We start from the raw sequence: 23,354 nt of genomic DNA, 5'->3' as shown, positions 1-23,354 counted from the left end.
ACTGGACATTCAGTGTGTGCACAGGATTCTGAATGCAAAGTCATCATAATGATCCCAGCTCTTACAGCATGCTTTTTATAGGCATGTAAGAACTTAAAAAAGGAGGTAGGTATCACTATCTCCGTCTTCCGTATAGGGAAATTGAGTCAGTAGACATGGAAATACTTGTCCAAAGTCATGAGGATCAGAGATTGAGCAAGGAATTAAAATCAGACCTTCTGAATTCCAGTCTAGTGTCATTGCTGCTCAGCAACCCAGCTTCTCTTAAAACTATTTTTTTTCTAATTTGTAGTTTCTGAAGCACTGTGCTATAAATAGAACACATACACTGTGACAATGTTTGCTCTCTGCTTTTAGGCAGTGCTTTCATACGTTTCTAAAGCACAGACATGCTTTGCATTTTGAGATCTCAGAGGATAGTCCTATCACTTCTTTACAATCTATACCTGAATATTGTGTTTCAATAACCCTATTTTTCTCTTTCTGTTTGTACAGCATATTGCACCACATTTCATCAGCAATTGCAAAATTCTTTTCATACATCAGCCTTTAGTTTTCAGTGAGGATTTTAAGTTCCCAGGGAATTCAGGCTCAGGCCATGCTCATTCTCTTTATAGTTAAAAATGTTTATTTGTTCTATATAGGGTGGAATAGCTGGGTTTGATTAAGGCTACCACCTTTTTCATTAATTTAATTTCTGTCGGCAGACAAAGCTACTGAGCTAGGTACTGGTCTCACTTACAGTAAGATATCTAAAATGTCTTTCTGAAGCAATTTAACAAACCTACCCTGCTGCAACGTCTGTCACAGTCTGGCTGGCTATGTCTAAAAATTAAGAACAGAATCTATATTCTTACCACAGAAGAATTTACTTACAACATAAAGTGTGGTCATTTAGATTTGAAGACAAATTAATGAAAGACTCGGTTTTGCTAAACTATGCTGATGTCTAACACATTTTATTTAGGTTTCTGACTGCCAATGCTTTTACCTGAAAAACACCTTTCCCCTCATAATCTGCTGCCATTAAATATTTTTATTTCATTCTCTAGCCAATACTTTCTTAAGCTTTGTGATAATCCTGTAGATCTTACTTTTTATTCATCGATTGATGATGTCTGAGACCAGTAGACAGATTGGGGACAAGAAGTTTGTTTGCCTTTGTCCTGCCAAACCAGTTCTGTGGGTCAACAGCAGACTTCAGTTTCAAGGCTGTCAACCTTGCCTTTTCCAAGAGTATCGTTTTCACTATAAAAAGCTTCTTAGCAGTTTTTAGTTTTCATTCTTTTGGGTTTTTTTGTATTGATTTTTATTTGCATTTACTTCATAAGCAATATTTGAACGCCAAGATCAGAGCCGTCAGCATAATCTTAAACTTTACTTAAAGATTCACTTAAAGCAGAAGCATTAAGTCATTTCAGTGCCAGATATAAACTATTAAATAATTCAATGTGTACTTTTTCAACAGACATAAATTATTGACCAGAAAATGGCCCAGCGAAGCCCAATCTTCCCAACTCTTGCCCCTTCTGAAAGGTACAGTTTGGAATGTAAAAAATAAAATCTTCATATTGCAGAGTATTACGTGTCTCTCAATTCCCTATATATAGTAATGCTGTGACTTGGGACTTTGGCATTAGTATGCAAAGCAAAGTGAAATACTGTAGACTCATTCAAATCATGGCCCAAATCACACTTCCTTACTCAGCTTTTACTTAACCCTTCCCCAAAAATAGCTTAAACTGTAACTGAGTATAAGTCCAAGAATACTATACTTTAGCCACTCTTTTAAGAGCATGGAATAAGTGTGAAAACTCAGAGCCAGAAGTGACCTTTGTTAATGTCCTCATACATTTCTCTATCAATATCATCATGGTGAAAGTAAACTGTTAATTTGGCTCATTAACAGGAAAAAACATGGAGAATACACACTAAATAACAGAGTTCCAAGAAAAAGATCTCCTCTTTCAAAGTGGGGTTGAACTAGTATCTTCCACTTATGCTTCTGAAAATGTTCTTCATTCTTTACAGAATATAGCAGCAGGAAAAGATTGCATGCATTAGCAGTCTAGTTTTTTTTTACTTGGAGCACCCATAAGCTCCATTGCTTTCCATGGAAGCTATGCAGTGCAGAGCTCTCTTGAAAAGTCTAGACAATTATTCAAGGTACCCAAATGTAAGCTATTTGGGGGGAAAATCTGACTTCTAAGACTATGAGAAGCTTGTCATAATTTTGGTCTCTTCTCAGTTTCTACACCTACATATGCTCCTGTCCAGTTCATAGGGGAACAAGCTTCTGTATGGTATTACAGGATAGCTATAGAGACTGAAAAAAGGAACGGACACAAGCTACTCCTTTTTAATTTTGGTCTGTTTCCATTTCATTTGCAGCATCTACCTTCTACAGTTACTGCTTTGATTAAGCCTGAAAACTGTAGAGACAAATAGCATCGCTTTTGAAACTCAGTAAGAGGGCTTTGAATTTGGATTCTTAATCAAATTATAGTCCTGAATTGTAACTACTTTTATAACGCTAATGTCCTTTTCTTAAGATCCTATGCTTTTGTAAGCTTCCTTAAAGAGCAGGAAAAAGAGCCTGACCTGCCTTTGTACAAGGTACACACGGTAGCCAACACAGCACTCACTGATTTGTAGCAGTGGGCCCTCTCTCGGGGAGTATTTTGGTGCTTCGCCCCAGTATTGCTACTAAGATAGTATCACACTGTCTCCAGTGGAAAGACATTGTAGAGTTTTGTGTGAGAACTTAACAATATCTGGATATTCTTCTTCACTAGACGGGTTCGAAACATACCGCTGCATAGCCAGGCATTGACAGCGGTCCCGTTGGCATCTGCAAGCCTGGTGGATCAGCTGGAAGACAGAATCCTAAGCCATGAGAAAACAACGGCGGCTCTTGTGGAACACGCTTTTCGCATTAAGGAGGACATTGTTTCCACTCTGCACAGAATGCAGAACAAAGGGGGGGGTGACCGGTTGGCTAGGCAACTCTTGGAAGAACATATCCGAAACATAACGGCAATAGTGAGGCAGCTTAATCGGGACATTGAGGTATGTTAAGAATTTTTCACAGGACTAATGCCATCACAGCTACTTATTCCTTCTAATTTAATAAGAAAGTTTACCACAGGATAAGTAAAGGTCAGGCAAGGTCTGAAGATCCTGTAAGCTTGTAAATTGTTTTTATAACTTGAAAAACTGTTTGCAAATTACATAATTCTTTCAGTGGCTACGAAAATAGCACAGGACATTAGCATATAAACACAGAAACCTTTGTGGTACTAATAAGCTTGCTTTCAAAAGCTGCACTGGAAAACCTTGAAAAAATGAATTAATGCGACACTAACAGCCAGCTCAACTTCAGTCCAAAGGTTGTGCTGTATAAACACTAGAAAATGCATTAGCTCTGTAACAAACTTTCCTTCACTTCCAACTTACTGACAACATCAAATAGCCAAACCCAACTACTCATTTTTATGACCTAATCATATGCAGATACGTGACTTCATGTCTGACCTCTGCTGCAATGAGCAACAGGGGTGTGGTGGGGAAAACAAAAAAGATAAAACCTCATATTTAAGTCTCCATTCCATTGTCAAGTTATACTTTATACATATTACGGTATTTATGTGCAGATTGGACACTAAGAATAAGAAATAAATGACCTAAAAGGTATCTGGTTTAGTACGATACAAGACAAAGCTTTTAATAAAGTAATAATAAAATGGTATCTGATGTTACTGAAATAATGAAAGATAATAAGTGACATTTTAAGTGTATATTAAATGTGACATACTGAGTTTATATTTGCATATGAATGCTTTGTAGATGCTGCAGGAACAGATACGTGTCAGAGACAATCTCAGCTATGGAACAAATTCTACCCTGAAGAGTCTGGAAATGCGGCAGCTTTCTGGTTTAGGAGATCTTCGGGGAAGAGTTGCAAGGTAAAAGTCAACATGGAAGTATATTTTGGGGACTTGCTAATGTTGTTTTAATCTTGAAGTATGAATGTTAATGATAATGGGTTGAATTCAACTTTGGCAAAATTCCCAGGATAATTTTGCTCGGTGTTTTCAAGAAAATGAATAATAATCCTTTGCATTCCAGTGTTACATATTAAACTTAACAATATCATTCTTAATTCCTGAAATTCCTGAAATTAGTTTTTAATAAATTACTTCAAATTCCTTAGGAATTTGGATTTGGTTCAGCTTTTTAAAGTACTATGGTTAGACTGGTCTATCTTTGAAACAAATTAATTAGCACAATTATAAAGGCAGCATGGAACAATCTGCACTTGTAAAGAACAGAATAGTTGCACATTTTTGCATATATTTTAGAAGTAAAAATCTGTGCATTCAGTTATTGGTTAGCCATATTAAAAACTACATAGGCTACCTGACACGTAAGGAACAGAAAACTATAAAATAATAGAGGTTTTACAGGCTACTTGAAACTCCAGATTACAATTGTGCAACTACACAGATGTCAGGTTGTGCCATCAATGACACATTTACAAACCCCAGTACAACAACGTTATCTAAGTGTCTGTAAAGTTGAACATAAAAGACAGAGGATATGTACAGCTATAGAAAAAGGACCTAATGTGGCCTAAAGTAGCTTGGCTAATAACTTTGGTAGAATTATACTTGTCCTGAATTTGACCTATTGTCTATATTGTACAGATAATTTTTATTCTTCTTTCTTATACTTCAGCTGATTTAGTGATAACCTGCAACAGCCTACAAAAATAATCAGGGGAGTATTCTCCTTGAACTAAAGCTTTCTCATAGATTATTTGATTGTTTGAAGTTTCCACTGTAACTTTCACAGCCCATTTTGTAAAGAATACTTTAGAGAGGTTTTACATACTCTTTTTTTGTTGTTGTTGTTACCCTTTAGCAAACAGGAAAGAACTAGACAAGTTTATTTTGTCAAATCAGAAAACTGATTGAAAAATCTAGAGAGAGAGAGATATACACACACACACACACATATATATCTATCTCACTGAGAAATCCCTGACAAATTTACATGCTTAGATCTTCCTGCTTCTTTATATAAAAAGTCCACTTTGACATCATACTACATCCTGAGAGAGGTCCGTATTTGGAGCAACACAGTTACTGACACCTTGTGAAGCAAAATATAGTAACTTTGCTTTCAGTAACAGAACTCAAGTGAATAAACACATGCCAGCCTGAGCTTCACAATGGGGCCCTTGCCTGTCCTGAGTACTTGGTACGGGGATCGGTGGTGCACTAGCACAGTCTGTGCCAGGATTTCTTCCTTTACTTACTTAGGGCAATGCCCTTGTACTGTGCCTGGGTGGCAATTTATCTGATAGTTGTATGGGATTATACCAATCATCTGCCTTATGTCAGATGGTGAAATGAATGTTGGATATTTGTATTCATTACCATAAGAGAATGAGTTTGCTGTCTTTTAACTGTTACCTTCTAGCCAACATTATGCTCTCTATATAAAAATTTTCCCTGAATAAGAAAATAAGCTTCCCTTTATCAGATATCAAGTTAAAGCAGTGTTCCATAGAAGAAAGCTATCTGCCTTTATTTACAGACTTATTCTACTTTGAAAATCAGTGTTCCTGTGAATAACGATTATAGTAATATCTGCAGATCATGGTCAAGCTGGCAATTTGTTATGCTGTTGGCACTGTATGGATACTTGGCAGAAACTTTCCCTGGGATAAACGCTTTCCGATTACTCTAGCCAATGCTCCTTATATAAAATAAGCTGAACTCACCTAGTGTAATTTTACTTTTACATCTAGTCCTGCTAGCTTTCAGATGAGTTCAAAGAGTGAAACCTTAGAAACATGATCAAGTTACTGTGGGTGACCAACTTACTCTGGGTCAGCTCCCGGCCACAGTCAAGGTACTATGTATGGCTCAGGCTGTAGTGACAGTAGGCTAATTTAACTCCAAGTACACCACGTTTGCTCTAGGCTAGAAGTGTGCAGACAGACAATCAGTATGAATCAGTTTATATATGCTGCATGATAGTAAATCATTTGAGTCTGAACCTTTTGGTCATGTAATAATTTCAGTGTCAGTCTCAGGATTCTGGCCAAATTTCAGTTCCAGTAATTACATGCAAACTAAACATCCTATTCAACTTCAATATTGGAGAGAGTGGTGTTTATTTCCCAACACCAACCGTTCTGTAACATGTCAGTATATCATCGAACAACAACTGTCTCATTATTTCTTGAGGGTTGCTGCATTTAATGATGAGAACAGGGATCTCTACATGCACTTGCAGTTCTGAAGCACAGCTCCAAAACCACGCTACCCACAGCTCTGGGGGGGTGAGATTTGGACAGGCCTCACGGTTGACCTCACCTGCATCACAGAATCAACTTATATCCCCAGCAGCAGCAGAAGACTGAATACATGTTACGGCTCATGTCTCAGGGCCGTTTCTCATTAAGCATAATTTATTGATGAAATTGTAAAGCATCATTACAGTGTTCACTGTGAATGATGCTGCACATTTTCCTAAGAATCAGCATTATTGTTATTAATTTTAAGGAAAATATTAGCTGTATTAAATTCAGTGACACATTAGGTAGATACCAATAGATCCATTACTCCAGCCTCCTGTCCCTGATGTTGGCAATTTTATATAACACAGATTTACCAATTCTATTTCTAGTGATATTAGATCATAAAACTCATGAGTAGTGCCTTATCATTTATTTACAGGATAACTTGTAGACTATGATCATTTGTCTGGAAAGTTTAAATACAGCAGCCTGGTCAGAACCATAGCAGTAGCTGTCTCCAGAAGCTTCCTGATAGCTGAAACATCCAGAGAAATGGCAACTATGCATGTTCAAATTGGGCCTACTTTGCATATATACATAACTTTTTATATACATTGTAGATCTGATTCATTTCAGACACCCTGAACTCATTACATGTAGGCAGATTTTCCTACACTGCACAGAAAATGAGTCTGATGTATCTGGGATGCACTGCATTTATGAACTTCATAAGCACAACACATCTGCTGCACTCTGGCTACTTGCTGTGTAGGAGATGCACAGAGTGAGGACTGATCTGGGCTCCCTGATCCAGGCTATTCAGAATCTACCAGCTCTGCTGTTCTTGCCCAGTGGATACTCTGGACGTTATCAACTTGCTTTTCACTACTTGTTCTTCAGCTACGTGTTTTTCACTGAAACACTTGTATAATAAAACAGGAACATTAAAAATCCATATTTACCATTACAGCGTATTTATATAGCATACTGCTGCGGAGTATCAGTGTAGTCCTCAGCTTTATCTAGTCCCTGATGATACTGAATAGAGCAACCATTGTGTTTTGATTTCTTAGAGATCAAAGATAACAAAAACACTCTTCAGTGTGCCAGAAAAATAACTACCGCTTTTGCAGCTTACAACGTGGAAGGCAGTTGTTTGATAATTTCACTCTTTATATTAAACATTACTGGTTTCTAGAATTATACTGCATTCTGAAATTGAGAATAATACTTGGCACTATGAAACCTCTCAATTTATTCTTCACTTACTAATTTCACGTAAGTACACAGCTTGGCAATCAGAACTTTCAGAGTATTTCCTCCAAAATCAAACAGTAGTAAACCAAACATATTCTAGTGCATCTTTGCCCCAAATTTCAACAGTGCATGTGTGCAACTGCACATGAAAAACTGCACTGGGTTGTTTGTAAGGCCAGCTTCAGCATTTCAGACATGAAGACACAGAATTATTTATTGTGGATTTCTTTGTAAAAAATTGTTGTATATACAGCTCTTATATTTTTAAACTAGTAATCTTCCTAGACATCTTAATCTATTTCTCATTTCTTTCCTTGTGCTTTTAATATGACCAAATCTTGAAAGTTGTTTTCAACTTCTGTCTTTATAGCCATAGTCCACTGGCTTCATTTATATAGACAGCGTGATTAAATTACCCAGGAACTTAAATCCAGTGTTCAGAAACATTTAGTTCTATTTTTAAGAACTCTATTGTCATTTTAACATGAATATATAATGAAGTATCAAAGCAGAACTTGCAGAGGTATGGGAAATTCAGTGGGCATTGTAGTGTGCCGGGTTTTTTTTTCCTCTCTCTTTTTTTTTTAAACATGAAAAATTCCAAACTATAATGTGCCCTTTTGTTTAGCTTGCTTGTTTTCTTCTGACCCACCCTGCAGTAGAAACCTGAATCAAAAGTGTTAGAAAGCTCATGGTTTTCCATGTGTTCATCTTATTATTGCCTCCCCTCCCCCACTTGAAAGCTAGTGGAAGCATGGACTGAAGTTGTTTAATTGTTCTAAGTTTTTAACTGAAAATGTATATAACTCACAAAACTAATATTCATTCTTTGTCTGCAGCACACTAATATTTTCTTCCAGGTCAAAACTAATCAGGTGTTTGTGAGTGTGTACATATATATCGCACAGAGACTTCTCTTTGACCACTTCAATATATGAAATATTGTTTTAAAAACAAAAAACCGCATAGCAGGATAAACATTCCATAACCACAGACAATGGAATTTAATCTTTATTCCATCTTTGTTTAAAAAGGTACCAATTACAGTATCCCTGTAGAAAAATGAAATTATCTGATTAATACATATCAGGCTGACACTAAATTAACATAGTCAGAATTTTAATGTTTCAGTTACCATGCAACTATATGACCCCTTTGATCACATAACTGAGTTCAATGCCCACTGTGATTAAACCCAAAACACTAATTTGCCTTAAAAACAATTACAGATGCCTGCTGTTTACACTGGCTACAGTAGTTTCAAAGCTGTTGCTTTTTATATTTTCTGTCATGCCTCAGAGAAACAAAGCTAACCATTTTTTTGAGTAATCTTCCTAGACATCTTAATCTATTTCTCATTTCTTTCCTTATGCTTTTAATATGACCAAATCTTGAAAGTTGTTTTCAACTTCTGTCTTTATAGCCATAGTCCACTGGCTTCATTTATATAGACAGCGTGATTAAATTACCCAGGCTTTTGGTGACTAGATGCAAGATGATTTCATTTCTCTGATTCTCTCGGATTGTAACAACATGGAAGAGATTTGGCTTCTCTTGTCTTTCTATAGAAACAGCCTGGTCGTAAGACCTACAAGTATGGTTCACTGCTGTGTAAACCTTAGCTGGTCTTCCTACAGATGCTACTAATCGGTCTCACAATGCTGAACTGCTAAACTCTAAATTAATTCCCACAAGTGTTATAATTTCTATGTGCTATTTTGCATTACTGATTATTTTCATATTGAAATTGTACCGTAATACTAAGCAGATGCTCCATTTGTCATTTTAGCTGTTACTTTCCCTTCATGTTTAATGATAATGGTAGTTACTGTAACTGAGGTGATGAAAATGCATGGTGCAATGAAAGCCTTCAAACTGAAATGTGACTAAAAAGAGGTTAAAATGTGTCATTGGTTATAATGACTTAACATGCCTTAGCTTGTTCCATTTTACAGCCTTTTTCTCCCTCAAATTGTAACTGCTGTCTGTTCTCTATCAGTTTCATAGATCAAATTTGGTAACATTGCCGATTACATATTTCCCTTAGCAAAAAAATATACATGACTCGTACTTCAGAGGTCTTACTCCTGAAATGACAGTACTTAGATTTTTACAGCTCAGTTAATGTCCTTGTTGTATTTCTGTAGATGAAATCCACCTGACCAAGGTATCTTTGAAATGTGGTAGAAAGTGCACACGTTCTGTAGCACGTTTATCCTGAAAATATTACAGCATCAAGAAACGTTCTAATATGAAGAAAGGAAACAATAATTATTATGTTCCAGGGCTGCATTTCATAGTCTTTTGTAAGACAAAATTGCCATTGCTTTCAGTGACAGTTTTACCTACATAAAGACTAGTAACTATAAAATTTGCCCCACATTGTTTACTACACATATTAATTGTATACTACTATTTCACAAATAAAAATAAAAAATGTAAAACTCAGAGGAATACAGCTACAATAATGAAAAAATGGTCCTCAATTATTTAGGCTTCTAATCACGTACGGGAAATCATACACCCCTTAACAGATATCTTTTGGAGTATGACAAAACCACAAGGTATTGAAATTCTGCATCTTTGCATTTCTAATGTGATTTCCCTGACTGATAACAACACAGTCTACACATATTATGTCAGTGCCAAGAAGACAGGAGCGTTTATGTCAGACTATTTGACTTCTAGTCCCATTTGGGGGCAACTTGCTGAATACTATGAGATATATCACCATGCTTACAGTCTCATAAGACATTGTTTTGCTAGACAGCCAGAAATTTCACAGAAATGCCCAGTCTAAAATGGATAATTTAAAAAGCCTGGACCTTATATTCTATTCAGCTGTTGCTTTGGTATTTATTTATTCCAACAGGTGTGATGCTGGCTTAGCCAGACTGTCTGCAGAGCACAAAATTACATATGAAAGACTTCAGAGCCTAACTAAAGACCAACATACCTCCAAGCTGATCTTAGAATCTAAAATTAAAGAGGCGGAAATACAGGTATGGCATTTAGACCAAGGTGATCCATGTATGGGTAAGAGTTATAGTCTAATTCACACAGACTCCATTACTGTTAATTATGATCCTGGAAGGTCACAGATTTACAAATGGAGAGGTGTATCTGCTCACAGTCCTCATTAGATTGAACATTGGTACCTAGCTGCATTACTGTACTGGTCTGACTGAAAAAATGTCCTTGATTTGCTGCCTTCAGCATGCTGTGTAGAAGGGGCTAGTATTTAAAGGCACCTGAAGGGACTCCAGGAATGAACGAAAGCCAGTGATTACTGGCCTGAATGGCTTCTTGAGGTTGGAATGTGAACATGACATGGATGGTCTACAAAACTACCACAACAATGCAAGCATCAGTGTCTCTCCCTGTATGTTTGGCCTTCCCAGGATGATTTTATAGGTATTTGAACACAATTTTTTAAGGTCTGCAAAACAAAACTGGTTTTGGGTTCTGTGAATCCATTAATCTGTCCGTCAGGTTTCTCTTCCATTGGGTATGAGAATGGAAGTGAGCACTAGATACAAGCAGAGACTTATGACATTAAGGAAAAGGATTCTTCGTATCTACATCTCAAGGCCTTCCCATTTTCTTGGGCAACAAAAGTATTTTACATCTTCATTTTGCGGTAGGTAAATGGTTAAAATCCACTTTACCTTTCTCAGAAGACTCAGTATATAGTATATTAGCATGCCAGCATGCTAGGAGCTTATTGTCATGCATCTTGTAAAACAGAACAGTTTGTAAATGTCATGTAAAACTGGGATGATTGTTTTGGTGAGAAATATTTTCTGTTAGTAATGACCTATCCCCAGTTAAATCCAACACTTTTGTCACTGCAGTAGCCATTATACATGAAACGATGAAGAATATCAGTCAGTATTGGTGGAGTGCTTTGCCATTCGTTTACTCTGCTTATGTGGCAACCTGGAGACGTATGGATCGTGTAAATTCAGCCGTCTCAAGGGGGCAGAGCAGGCAGGCCCTTTCAAGGCAAGACTGTTCAAATAATTTATGGCTGAAAAATTACATTTTTCACAACGTTGCTACTTTCATCTTGCGAGATAGTATATTTTTCATGATAAAGTAAAATGTGCAAATTCAGGATTTTTTTTTGAAATGTCAGAAAAAACAGCCCTTCTTTAAGATCTCCTCTACTGTTATGAAAATATCCCAAATGAGACTGTGATGAAATGCTGTTGAAAAATAGTAAATTCTGAATTTTGTTTCAGATTTCTCATCTTCTGAGCAGAGTAGAGCAATCAATAATGCAACAAGAGGCAAAGCTGAAGATTGCCTACAAAGACAGCAACCAACAGCTCCACCTTCTGGATATGAAGTGAGTGAGTGCCCGGGAAACCATGCAGCTGCCATGCGCCTTTGGAAGACAGGGCCTCAATTTTCCAAGTTTGACTGTTGTAATTTTCAGGTCTACAAAAGTATGAACCTGTTTAAATAAGTACGTGTGCTCAACAGATACTACAAAAGCACAATGGTCTGTCAAGTGGGACTCTCTTTCAACAAGAATTCTGCCCCTAATGTGATTAGGCAATTTTGAAAAGCCCATGAAGTCCCTAGTTAAGTATTCAGGCAGAACTTGTATTAAAGAACAGAACTAAGGATTTTTGTAAAAGTGGCCTGGTACCTTTTTGCAAGAACCGTACGAAGCAACGAATGCTGGAGGTGGCTGCCAAGAGCAGGGCAAAAAGTTCAACTCGAGCAACCAGGAAGCAAGGTGCAGCATTCACAAAGTGTTACTGCTTTAAATTGGCTTCAAATATGAATATGTAACTCAATTACCTAAATTATTAAAGAAAAGCTACTGTGCTACTACTAGACATTATACAAGGATATATTCAATTCAGATATCAACTCCTCTCCAGGCATTTCACTTGGTGGCAGCCCTGGCTTAAGCCTTCCACATCCTTACTTCTTATTGCCGTCCTCATGCAATCCCATCAGTTACGTCAGTAAAACTGTTTGCAAACCAGAAGAAAGAATAGAACCAGATCTCAAATATTCACTGGAAAAAAGACTGTCTAAAGAAACAGTTTCACTGGCAAAATTGGTTGGTGTAAACTTGAGGTGGGTATAGGCAACAACATAAGTAGGGCTATATGAACCAGCATTGCCACTAAAATAAACAGTTACCAAATATTTGTTCAGATTTAAGATCTATGGACACAAAGATTATAATCTGAATGGATGACCGTATTCTGTTTTCAATGCTGCAAAGAATTTGCATCCTCCTATGCCTCAAAATGTTGTGACGTGTTTTGTATAAATAACTGCTATTTTTGTGCTTTCATCTTTATTTTCTAAAACAATGTTACCTTATCCAGTTTAGTAGCCTTAAAGTTCAAAGATTCACCTTAATATGGTGTCAAGAACATATTAAATTGTCTTTTTTTTTTATGAACATGTCCATAAAAAAGTCACTGCTCAATGACCAAAAGTTTTGCTCTTTTGTATCTGCTAATTTCTATTATGCTCTTAGATTAAAAAATGCTACTGAGGAACTCAGCAGCCAGATTTTGTCTGCACGTAGCTGGTTGGAACAGGAACATGAAAGGATTGAAAAAGAGCTTGTGCAAAAAATTGACCAACTCTCATTGACTTTAAAGGAAAACACTGTAAGTTTCATTAAAATGTCCTAATAATACTTCTCAGGAAGTATTCAAAAGCATTATTAATAACTAAGATGATGTAATTGAGATATTATTTGAGTGATATTTTCAGACCTCCTCAATATTTGTATAACTCTTTTCACTGATGTCAGGTATAACATCCCCACAGCCTGAGTCTTCAAATAAATCACTTCAAAATAGATCAGTATTTTAGCCTACAGTAATCAAGTCAGTTTAAACCATTTTATAAAAAATTATCATTCCTTACACCTTTGAATTCCACATAAAAGATGATTAATCAGTATCTATTGCATATTTAGGAAAGACCACTGTACTTTCATATGCAGAATAAATAATGAAAATTCTTTTTCCCGGCTCCAGGAAATGAGTGAAAGAGCTATAGAGATGAAATTCAACCAAATGGTAGAGAAAATTGACAAAATAGAAGAAATACAGAAGATAACCATGGAAGCACATGAAGCAAAACAGACTGAAGAAAAGATAAATATTCGCATTGGCAAACTTCAAAATGAGATAAATGAAGATATAAAAGAAATGAAAGCTGAAGTTAATGCTGGTAGGACCATAGTTATCAAGTTCTTCATTCTGCATTGTGGTAACAATGATCGACCTATAGTAATATGCAAAATGCCTTTGCTTGTATCAAAGTACTTTAAAGACTTTTGGGCCAGATGTAATGGCCGCACCTGTGGCATTAAAAAGGATTTTCACTACGGGTGAAATTCACAGCAACAAGAGGTGACATCTTATTAGCTTAGAAGTGCTCTCCCCAGAGCATACATAGGCATAGCTTGGCTGAGATTGGGGGCATTTTTGCCATCAGCACACAATTACAGTCCTATTTTTCTTCAGAACTTTAGCTATCTTCCTAGTGTAAAGCAGTGTTATGGTAGTGTAAAGTGTTATGGTAGGAAGCGCATTCTGATAGTAATTATGCGATACTCTTGCTTTTGTTTATGAACTAATTTAATTTTCACCTGCAATTAGGATTTGCAGCTATCTATGAGAGCATTGGGTCTCTACGGCAAGTTCTAGAAGCGAAAATGAAGCTGGACAGAGACGAACTACAGAAGCAGATCCACCAAATGAAGCAGGAGATTCCAACATGGGGAGAGGCTGGACCATGACTCCAAGAATTTGTCTGAGAGATTAATATTTACCTGGCTAAACAGGCAGACTATAATCTTGTTCCAGTCTGTAATTCAAATTAAATGCATGTACCAAATGACATGCTGCTGTTGCACAGGTCCGTATGCTTACTGAAAGTGGTAAATGCAAGCTCTTCATAGATCAACTGACAACAAGCTTTTAGGGCCGAGGTACTGATTTGCCACTGCACTACTCTAGTTGCTCTCAGGAGATTAAGCACTGCATAAAACTGGAGTAATATATTGGTGAAGCTGGCACCTAATTTGCTAAAGGCATTCCAGTACTCCCCAGTTTTCAAGGTTTGATCAGGCAGGTATATGCTTTATATATACACATATATACATAGGCACGTACATGCCTGCCTGCCTGCTTCCCCGCCCCTTTTTACAAAAAAAACCCAACCAACAAGTTGATATAATTTGTTTAATAACAGTTTGGCAAAGTTCTCCACCTTGATACAAATTACTTAATTGAAGTCAACAGACATTTTTACAGTGACTTTCTATCCTATTGACTTCCTGGGGAGACAGAATTGGCACTAAACAGACCAATTTTCAAAACCTAGATACCATCAGAAAATCTTTGTTTAGTTTTGCAAATATCCTCTGGTGTGTGTGTGTAAACTAAGCAGTGTTATATAATGTAGTTGTAGACTAAAGATGATTCATGAACAACGTAAGAAACTTAACTCACGTGGTCTTAAGTATTGTGACCTTTTTAAATTAATAACCAAGTGGAGTTGAGACAAGGTAGAAGATGTATATACAGTATTTTATAACTGGGCATGTGTTTCTGTGACTTGTTTCATTATATTGGTAAAAACTTCAAAAGGTTTGAAAACAAAAGAGAAGGTGATAATCTAACATAGTCTGGAGAATGTAATGTAAAATAAAATGAGTTTATGATCTGCTTAGAAATTTTTGTTGATGTAAAACAACTGATTCTTCAAATTTAAGTAGACATAAATAATTAAGTAGAATCAAATTGCTAATTCCATTCACAATATTTCCAAATAATAATGGTGTTTATTTCCATTCCCAGAACAGATTATATAATGAAAATCAGCACCCATATGGCGTATTAACTGAGACAGGAAAAAACATAGATGTTGATTTCATATCTTCATTCATAGCTTGATATTGCTCCTCATGTTTGTAAGTCATGCAGGATTAAGCACTCATGAAGAATAAAAGACTTCACCCAGTATCCTATTAATTTACACTGTTAACAGTAATTCATATACAAAAATACTATTAATTTACACAAGCATTACTGTTAACATAAACAAATAGGACGTCTCTGCACCATCTTTAATGGACCTTTTTTTCAGCCAGTATTGCAAAACCATATTCCTATTTGGAAAAATTAGCAGCCAATTTCTCATCACTTCCATGAAAGAAGGTTTGGCCCCCAGAGTCACCATATTTAAAAAAAAAAAAAATTAAAAAAAAATTTAAAAAATTGCTCCAACAACTTAAACTCACTAACTTCAGTAGGACAGTGAAGTGTGTAAAAATCAAGAAAACGCATGCATCCTTACAGGATTAGCACCTAAGTTTATATTCACTTCCTATATAGTTGAAAGTAATTTAATGTATCAAAGATACATGAAGTTTTCACAACTCTGGCTTCCAGTGCTCTCCGATAACAAAACTGCCTCCGTTATTCCTGTTTTGTATCATCCATGTGCTGTGAAATATATTTACAATGGCAGCTAAGGGGAAAGCCCAGTTCATTAAAGGGAGACAATGAAATGCTTGCAGATATTTCTTAATAATTGTCTTAAGAAAATCATTCTTTCTTCATGTCTGTATTCTTATCTATTCTTAGATATTTAGCCATGTGCAGTGGAAAAGCTATCACTGGTGTTTTATAAAACAGGAAAAGAACAAAGAAAGAAGCAAAAAGAGACAGAACAAAAACCCAAGGATTCTTTTCTTCTGTAATTGGAAGCCTGTACCTGAGAGAATCTGGTATGATATAAACAGCATACAAGGAATCAGAGAAACATTTTATTCAAGTCCTATATAACTTGTTTCTCTTGTAAAAATCACGTGTGATTCATCCAGATATAAAACAACACCCAAAACCCAATTAAATTATACTTTTGCTGTTTTGAAAGTATTTTTTCCTAAATCTCAGCTAAAACAAATAACTAAAAACACAAATAAAACAATATTGAAATGTGACCTACTGCCAAGCAGTGCCTGCAAACTACTACAGTGCTATGTGGTGGGAGGCACAGGTTACGGGCACTTGTATGCTGGAAAGAGACAGACAGAAACGGTGAGCTAGGCCTAGATGTACACACAGACACACACAAGTGTAGCCTGCCCATTGCCCATCCTTTTCACAGAGTGCTCTAACTGGTCAGTTGCAAAACAAAGTCACATATTCCAGACCAAGAGGGTTCTGCAGAAAAATTGAGGAAAAGCCAGAATAGAAGAAAGCAATATGAAGAAAGATTGAAAAATCTGAGAAGTAACAGAGAAAAAGAGTAAGTTGGAAGAGTGGAGCGATGGAACAGTAGCTGCATGGGCAAAGGCAAGGAAGAGTAGCTACCTGCTGATGAAGTACAGAACAGGTCTGACAATTTCGGAAAGAGCTGAAAGTTACAAACAATAATATATTTGATACAAAACACAGAACCCACAAGGATGGGCACATTAATTGACTTGTCACAATTCATGTTCCCTACTTGCCTGCTACATTTTACTCTGCTCAAAGAATTGGAGAAATAAATTCTTCTGGTTTGCTTTCTCTTCAGTTACTTACTTTTTTTTTTTTTTAAGTTCTCTGCACAAAATAGGTCAACAATGTCTTGTCTGTATAGTCTGTCAGGGAGTGCTCACATCTGGTAAGTACCAGCTGAGTTCTTCAACAGAGATGAGTCCTTGTATCTCTCAATCGTTTAAAGCTGTATGGCAAAATCCTCTCCTCAGAAACAGCATGACCCCAGAGGAATAACTATGAAGCCAGGAGGACAGTATTATAGACACTATGGTCTACAAAAGCTTGATTTTGCAAAGCGGAAACTGATTCTGAAAACTGACCTGCAGAGATCCTGTAAAACCAAATAGAAGGAAATAGTTGTGCTTGAAAGTGGAGCTGCCCATTTATTTTTCCTTTCCATGCTGGTCTCCAGTGGCATTCCTGTGTGTCAGTCCTTCAGGGATACAGAGGGCTTTTGATGGTGGAAGTAATGCCCTTTCTTTGTTCAACATAAGTACTCATGCTATGAGTCACTATCTGTATGGCACCAAACACAGGTCTGCCAGAGCCCACAAATGGAAAAAGGTAGTGAGAAGAGGCACTATTTTTCTGGATGACACAATGCAGACAGAGTGAGACTCAGTGTATTTGGGAAAGTATAATACTGAATATGCACAAAATACTATTTAAAACACAAAGTACACTGACGTAACCATAAACCCACAGAACGAAGGACTGGGAGGAGCCTTGAGAAGCCATCTGCTCCATCTCTCTGCTTCAAGATAGGGCCAACCCTACCTAAAATATTTGTCATAAACACTTGTCTAACCTGCTTAGAAAAATCTTTCAAGAATAAACCACGGAATAATGCAGTCTATTCCAACACTTAAGGAACACCACTCCGCCACCCAAACACCTAACCTAAATGGACTCTTGATAGGACAAGACCTAATGGGCTTAAATTTCAAGCACAGAGAACACAAAACCTAATTTTTTACATTCTTCCCTGCATGTCCATTATTTTTTTTAAGCAATCTGTGTTTTACAGAAGATTCAGATGAAGTTTCACAGGAATCTTTGCCCAATATTTCTTAAACTTTTTTCTCCTTCCTATATCCCTAAAAAAACCCTGAAAACAAAAAAACACCACCAACAAAAACCAAAAACAGCCCAGAGCAGGCCAGTTCCTCTCATGAAGTTTTAAAAACTTTCTTTTGTCAGCCATTTAGCATGCATGAGGCTTAAACAACTTGCAGTGTGCAGACCATAGTATTCAGTCAGCTATGTTGCCTGAATGACACAGCAAGTGTCAAAGGATAAACTTATTATAAATTTTATAACTGGGGTACATGCCTTTTACATTAGCATGTGATAACACAGTAGAACTATAGTGCTGTGCGGTGAAGGACTTAACTGGAAACAGAATTATGTCAGTAGTTACAGAGCAGTTGTGTTATTTAGACTCATTAAGCAAACCAAGGTAACAATGCAAGTAAGTTAAAAGGATGATCCTACCTTCAACATCTAGTTGTTTATGTAGTACAGTTTTATATTGTGGATATTTTGTCATTACATACCGACATAGTTCACTGGACAGTTTCCATGTTAGAGAAAAATGGTATGAAAGATAACGAACACCAGTATACTCCTGTAACATCAATTTAAACTGAAATGAAATCTTTTCTTCTTTTCTCAACTTCTAAATTTCCTGCTCTACCTTCAAGTATTTAGCTATCAGGGTCAGCGTGCGTTCTCTGTATCTTAGAATTAAAATGCTCGTTAGACATGTATTCCAATAATGGAGACGTCTAGTGAGAGACACAGGACAAATTGATGAAGCTCTCCTTTGTGTAGAGGAGGGATTCCTCTTGTGATACTCCCCACGGTGTAAGAAATTCAGAGGCAAATTTGAAGGAAAACAATAATGGAAATTCGGTGCAAGTCCTCTATTAAATTCGCCACAGGGTGTCACTGTTACTCTTGGCAAGCCAAGGAAGATGCTCAGTGTATATATGTGATCCTTAAATGCTGCAATACCACTGAGATGGGTCTGGAAGTATTTAACAATATTATGCATTTGACAAAAGAAAAAAAAAGAACATTCTAAAGACATCACTCTGTAAAATCTCAATAAAGGCAGATGTTCAGTTAAACAGAATTCTCTGAGGGTGATTGCGATGGCCCTTCAGACAATGTGCAAGGAAAGCTGAGGGGGGACCAAAGCTCTCTGCTACCTTTTCTGTCAGCTGAACCTTGGTCAACACAAAGCATAAAAAACCTCAACTCCCAAACCCAGAAAAAATTCAGGGGCAGTTCTTCCAAAGCATAAGACCTTAAATCAAGCAAAGGTCAAAAAGCAACATGCATTTCACATTGATTGTCCCAGGAGCTGCTGCAGACATGCAGAAGAGGTTCCTCTCCCAGCACTGCCTCCCCCCTCCAAGACTGACTTTGGCTGAAAGACTACAGGATAATCTGAACAGTTACTACCAGATGAAGCTCTGGGCCTAGCACAAAAAGCTGCTCTCAATCCATGCAAGGATTATCTTGATAAATAATACAGTGGAATAGCCTCAAACATTGCAAAATATGTGGGAGAGGCATAACTTTTGCTGTCGCAGTTCAGTGAAAAAATGCTTTGAGCTCAGCAGAGCATCAGTGATGTATACCAAACCAGGATCTAGTTTAAGAAGAAAGCTGAAGTAGTAATTGTCATAATACAAAAAGCCTGAACTGCATGAGAGGATGAGTAGGAATTGCTGGTGAGAGTGGAGAAAGGAGATTTGCTTCCTCTAGAGTGACGGGAATAAAAATAACACGCATCATGCACTGCTGCACATACTCCAAACAGTTACTCTCATTAAACCTGACCTCAGTTTCTGCTAAGGGTCATTTTCAAATGCCATTGCAGTAAACAGGCTTCCATTACATGCAACCGAAGTTGAAGCAGACTATAAATGAAGACAGATTTTACTGACTTTGCGGTCTCATTCTTGTGCTACCATTTCCTCCTGATGGTTTCAGGACTGTGAGGTAGGCAACCACTTTGCTAGGTGGCCTTTGTGATCTTGCTATCTCCATTAAGAATAACCTCAAGGGTTCAATAGTTGCATATTAGAACACATATACACATCTGCATATATAACATTGAATTTCCATGTTGTGCCATGCTCTTTTCTTCTTGACTAGCTTTGAGAATTGTCATTTCAGTACATTGCGAGTATCTTACATTATATAAGCCATAAAACTCTAGGAAGGTATAACAACTCAAAGCAGAGCTTTTTAAAATGCAAATAACTGAAAACAATAGACGTTAAAACATATTTTAAGCTACTGCCATGCTTTGAAAAGATAAATGCTAACTTGTTTACTACTATAAATAATAAACCTTATTTACTTTACAAAGATCTTACAGGGATTGATCCCTTTGTATCTTACACAAGTTTGAATATCTGAAGCGCTGTGACCCAATTCCACATATGGTTTCCTTTGTGAGATTAATCTCCCTAAAATGAATGTGGCAGCTCACAGCTTATAGTAAACTGCTTGCTTACCTCTTTGCATATATAATGTTTTATGTTGCAAAACAAAAGGGGTTGCTGGTCTCTGGTATGGTCTCCTAGTATCTCGCCACATTAAAAGCAAAATCTCAACCATTACTTAACATTTTGGGTTTCCAGTTATCATGGACTAATGAGACAAAAAATGAATAGTGTAATATTATTAGCATTTATTTGTAGTAATGTATCTCCATCTTCCAGAATGAGAAGGGGCTGGGAAAATCCGAATAATACTGACACCACAGAGCACAGTGGTGGGATACTGGATCTCCTGATTGATTTGGGGCTAGTTTGGGCCCATTATCTATAGCTTTGTGCCCTTTATTTCAGTAAACTACCTCATGGTAAGTAGACTATTTACATTCATTACACTGCCCTGGCTGTAGTAACTCCCACACCATGTTAAATTCAAAAAATACTGAGGAAAAAGTAAGAAGGAATTGAGTATTTTTCTGTCCCCGAGGCCCTACTGCCACCTGATGTCATCATGCTTGTCAGATGAAGGCAGGCAGTCAGGCTGCATGTCTGCAAGAATTGACAGCTCTGGATAGGATTTCAGCAGGTAGGAAGCACAGAGGGAAGTCATACAAATTATTTCAGTAAGTCAAAAGATCACGCCTTATGGACAGCAGTTGTTAAGACAAATCCATTAACCAAGACAAAACCAGAGATTCAGTTAAGTGTGTCTCCTTGCGGTCAGCTGGGGATAGGGGACTGCCTGACCCCCATGCGCACACAAACGGGCAGGAACTCTACGTGGCAAACACCGCATCAGGGGAAAAAAGCCCTCCTCCACCTGCACTACTACAGCCTGGTTCCCAATAAAGCAAATAAAGTAGGAGAAACTCCATAAATGAGAAGATAGTTGTCTGACACACAAGATCTAAGCCCAAGCAGAGACCAAAGAACGTCATACATTTCATGATGGCTGTGAATCTCTTCCCACTTGTTGTTGGCCCTGAAAAGAGTCCTCATCAAGCTGATAGGGGAACAACTGAGGATTCAAGGCCCTTTTTAAACAACAGGGACAGGAATGGAGTGATCTCTACTACAGCAAGGCAATCTGTGTTCACAGCTGGCAAGGGCAATGGAGTATTATGGTCTTAAAAACAGAACAAGATTTTCACTAGGAAGATATTTTAATCATCACTTGGAAGTTTGAGACGGAGAAATAAATAAAATGCATGGCTATGCTTATATGAGACCCTTCTGCTTCATGAGGAGTCAGAGAAACAAGGAAAGGCCTGTTGGAACAACAGTAGAGGGTCTGGCTCTCAGGGTCTTCTCAGCCCAGGAACATGTGGCATGATTAATCACAAATAATAAACAAGCTAAGTTATTATTTATACTCTTGCTCACAGAAGCATCTAGTGGTTAATACTGAAATGTCTACTCATATTTATATGTGGCATCTAAAATATATATTTGATTTTGCATCTAAACAAATTTGCAGCATGATCATCCTGGTTTTCACATGAGTATAAAACATATTTTAAATGCTTGGCTCACGTGGGATGTGTCAGACACCTTTCTGTGACTGTGGTTTCAATTTCACAATTAGCCAATACCCCATAGTCCCAGGACAGTTTGTACTCATACTAAGGCTTCTTGTGACAAACTACTATCAGCCAAATCACTATCTGTATGTGAGGTACAGGACACAAAAAAAAAAAAAAAGTACATAGAGAGGCATTAATGGAGTTATTGCAAGAGAGAAAAGGAGAAAGTGTAAGCAACCACAAGTAATGCAACGGTCTAGTTCTTGCAAACTGTGACCAATTTGAGCTCCTAGTTAGGTACTGATAGAAAATAACACCACTGAAAACCATTGCAAGGTAGTGTTCCAGACAAATAATGGCCTTTCTTTCTGTGCTGACCTTTTTTTCCTTCACTCAAGGCAATTAAATTAATAGATGAATGGAGTCTGGTTAACTATCATCTCAAGTTCACCCACTACTGAACCTGATGATTCCAAATTCCCAGATGCTGAAGGACCCTTTGTAAAGAGATGTTCCTGCTGCACATTAGTTATGTCTAAGCACACCAATGCCATTTTGTTGTATAATAAAATAATTACGTTTTACAATATCCTTATTAGATAGGGATTATAACAATTCAAGTTAGAGGAAATTGTACACCATTAATTTAAGTCATCTCTCAAGATTACACAGCAAAGCTATGATACAGCAAGTAGGTAACAGTCATTACTATTTCCCACTTACCAGTGTTAACCTTCCTCAAACATCAAACTTTCAATTATACCACAGCAGTAAATAAATGCTATTTATACAAAGCTTGCAGCTTGAGTGTTTTATAAATGAGTATGTGGGAAGCATTGTGAAATATCAACTGATAGTTAATATTTAAATTGCTGCTGATTTACACCTTAGGCAAGTTTCATTGCTGCTATTTGCAAAGAATTTCAAAGCCCAGAATTCAGTGATTCACTTCAAGAATTTTTATAAATAGCACTATGCTTAAAAAAAAAAAGAAAAGAAAAGAAAAGAAAAGAAAAGAAAAGAAAAAAACTTATGACAAGGAAATGTTCTAGCTCCTAGGGGAAAGAATTGTTTTTAAAGACAGTAATTGTTTTTTCTACCTATCAAAAGAACAGGTTCTTTGGTCTGTCTTACCAAAAAAGTATTCAGGAAGGGAAATGCTTCTGTCCCGCATGCCTAAACCTTACAGAAGTCCCTCAGAAATGTC

At 37.0% G+C, this 23,354-nt stretch overlaps 1 protein-coding gene across 1 annotated transcript; it reads left to right on the top strand.

Annotated features, from left to right (window-relative positions):
* The first annotated feature begins 1,489 nt into the window (after positions 1–1,489).
* Positions 1,490–14,706, top strand: FAM81A (family with sequence similarity 81, member A). The gene is made up of 8 exons (XM_010571753.1): positions 1,490–1,536; positions 2,796–3,069; positions 3,847–3,965; positions 10,440–10,569; positions 11,812–11,918; positions 13,077–13,212; positions 13,588–13,783; positions 14,215–14,706. Exons 1-8 carry the CDS (start codon positions 1,490–1,492, stop codon positions 14,352–14,354), a joined length of 1,149 nt encoding a protein of 382 aa, XP_010570055.1. The 3' UTR covers positions 14,355–14,706.
* Positions 14,707–23,354: the final 8,648 nt, after the last annotated feature.

This window comes from Haliaeetus leucocephalus, unplaced genomic scaffold (genome assembly GCF_000737465.1).
Source record: "Haliaeetus leucocephalus isolate CR32 unplaced genomic scaffold, Haliaeetus_leucocephalus-4.0 Scaffold339, whole genome shotgun sequence".
Lineage (NCBI taxonomy): Eukaryota > Metazoa > Chordata > Aves > Accipitriformes > Accipitridae > Haliaeetus > Haliaeetus leucocephalus.
This window is presented reverse-complemented; position numbering and strand designations above follow the sequence as displayed.

What these genes read in the sequence shown, in the direction of transcription:
- FAM81A (XM_010571753.1), top strand. Translation starts at nt 1,490, where the DNA reads ATGGCCCAGCGAAGCCCAATCTTCCCAACTCTTGCCCCTTCTGAAAG. An exon ending in TTAAAGAGGCGGAAATACAG is followed by an intron (nt 10,570 to 11,811) that starts GTATGGCATTTA and finishes ATTTTGTTTCAG; the next exon opens with ATTTCTCATCTTCTGAGCAG. An exon ending in TGACTTTAAAGGAAAACACT is followed by an intron (nt 13,213 to 13,587) that starts GTAAGTTTCATT and finishes TCCCGGCTCCAG; the next exon opens with GAAATGAGTGAAAGAGCTAT.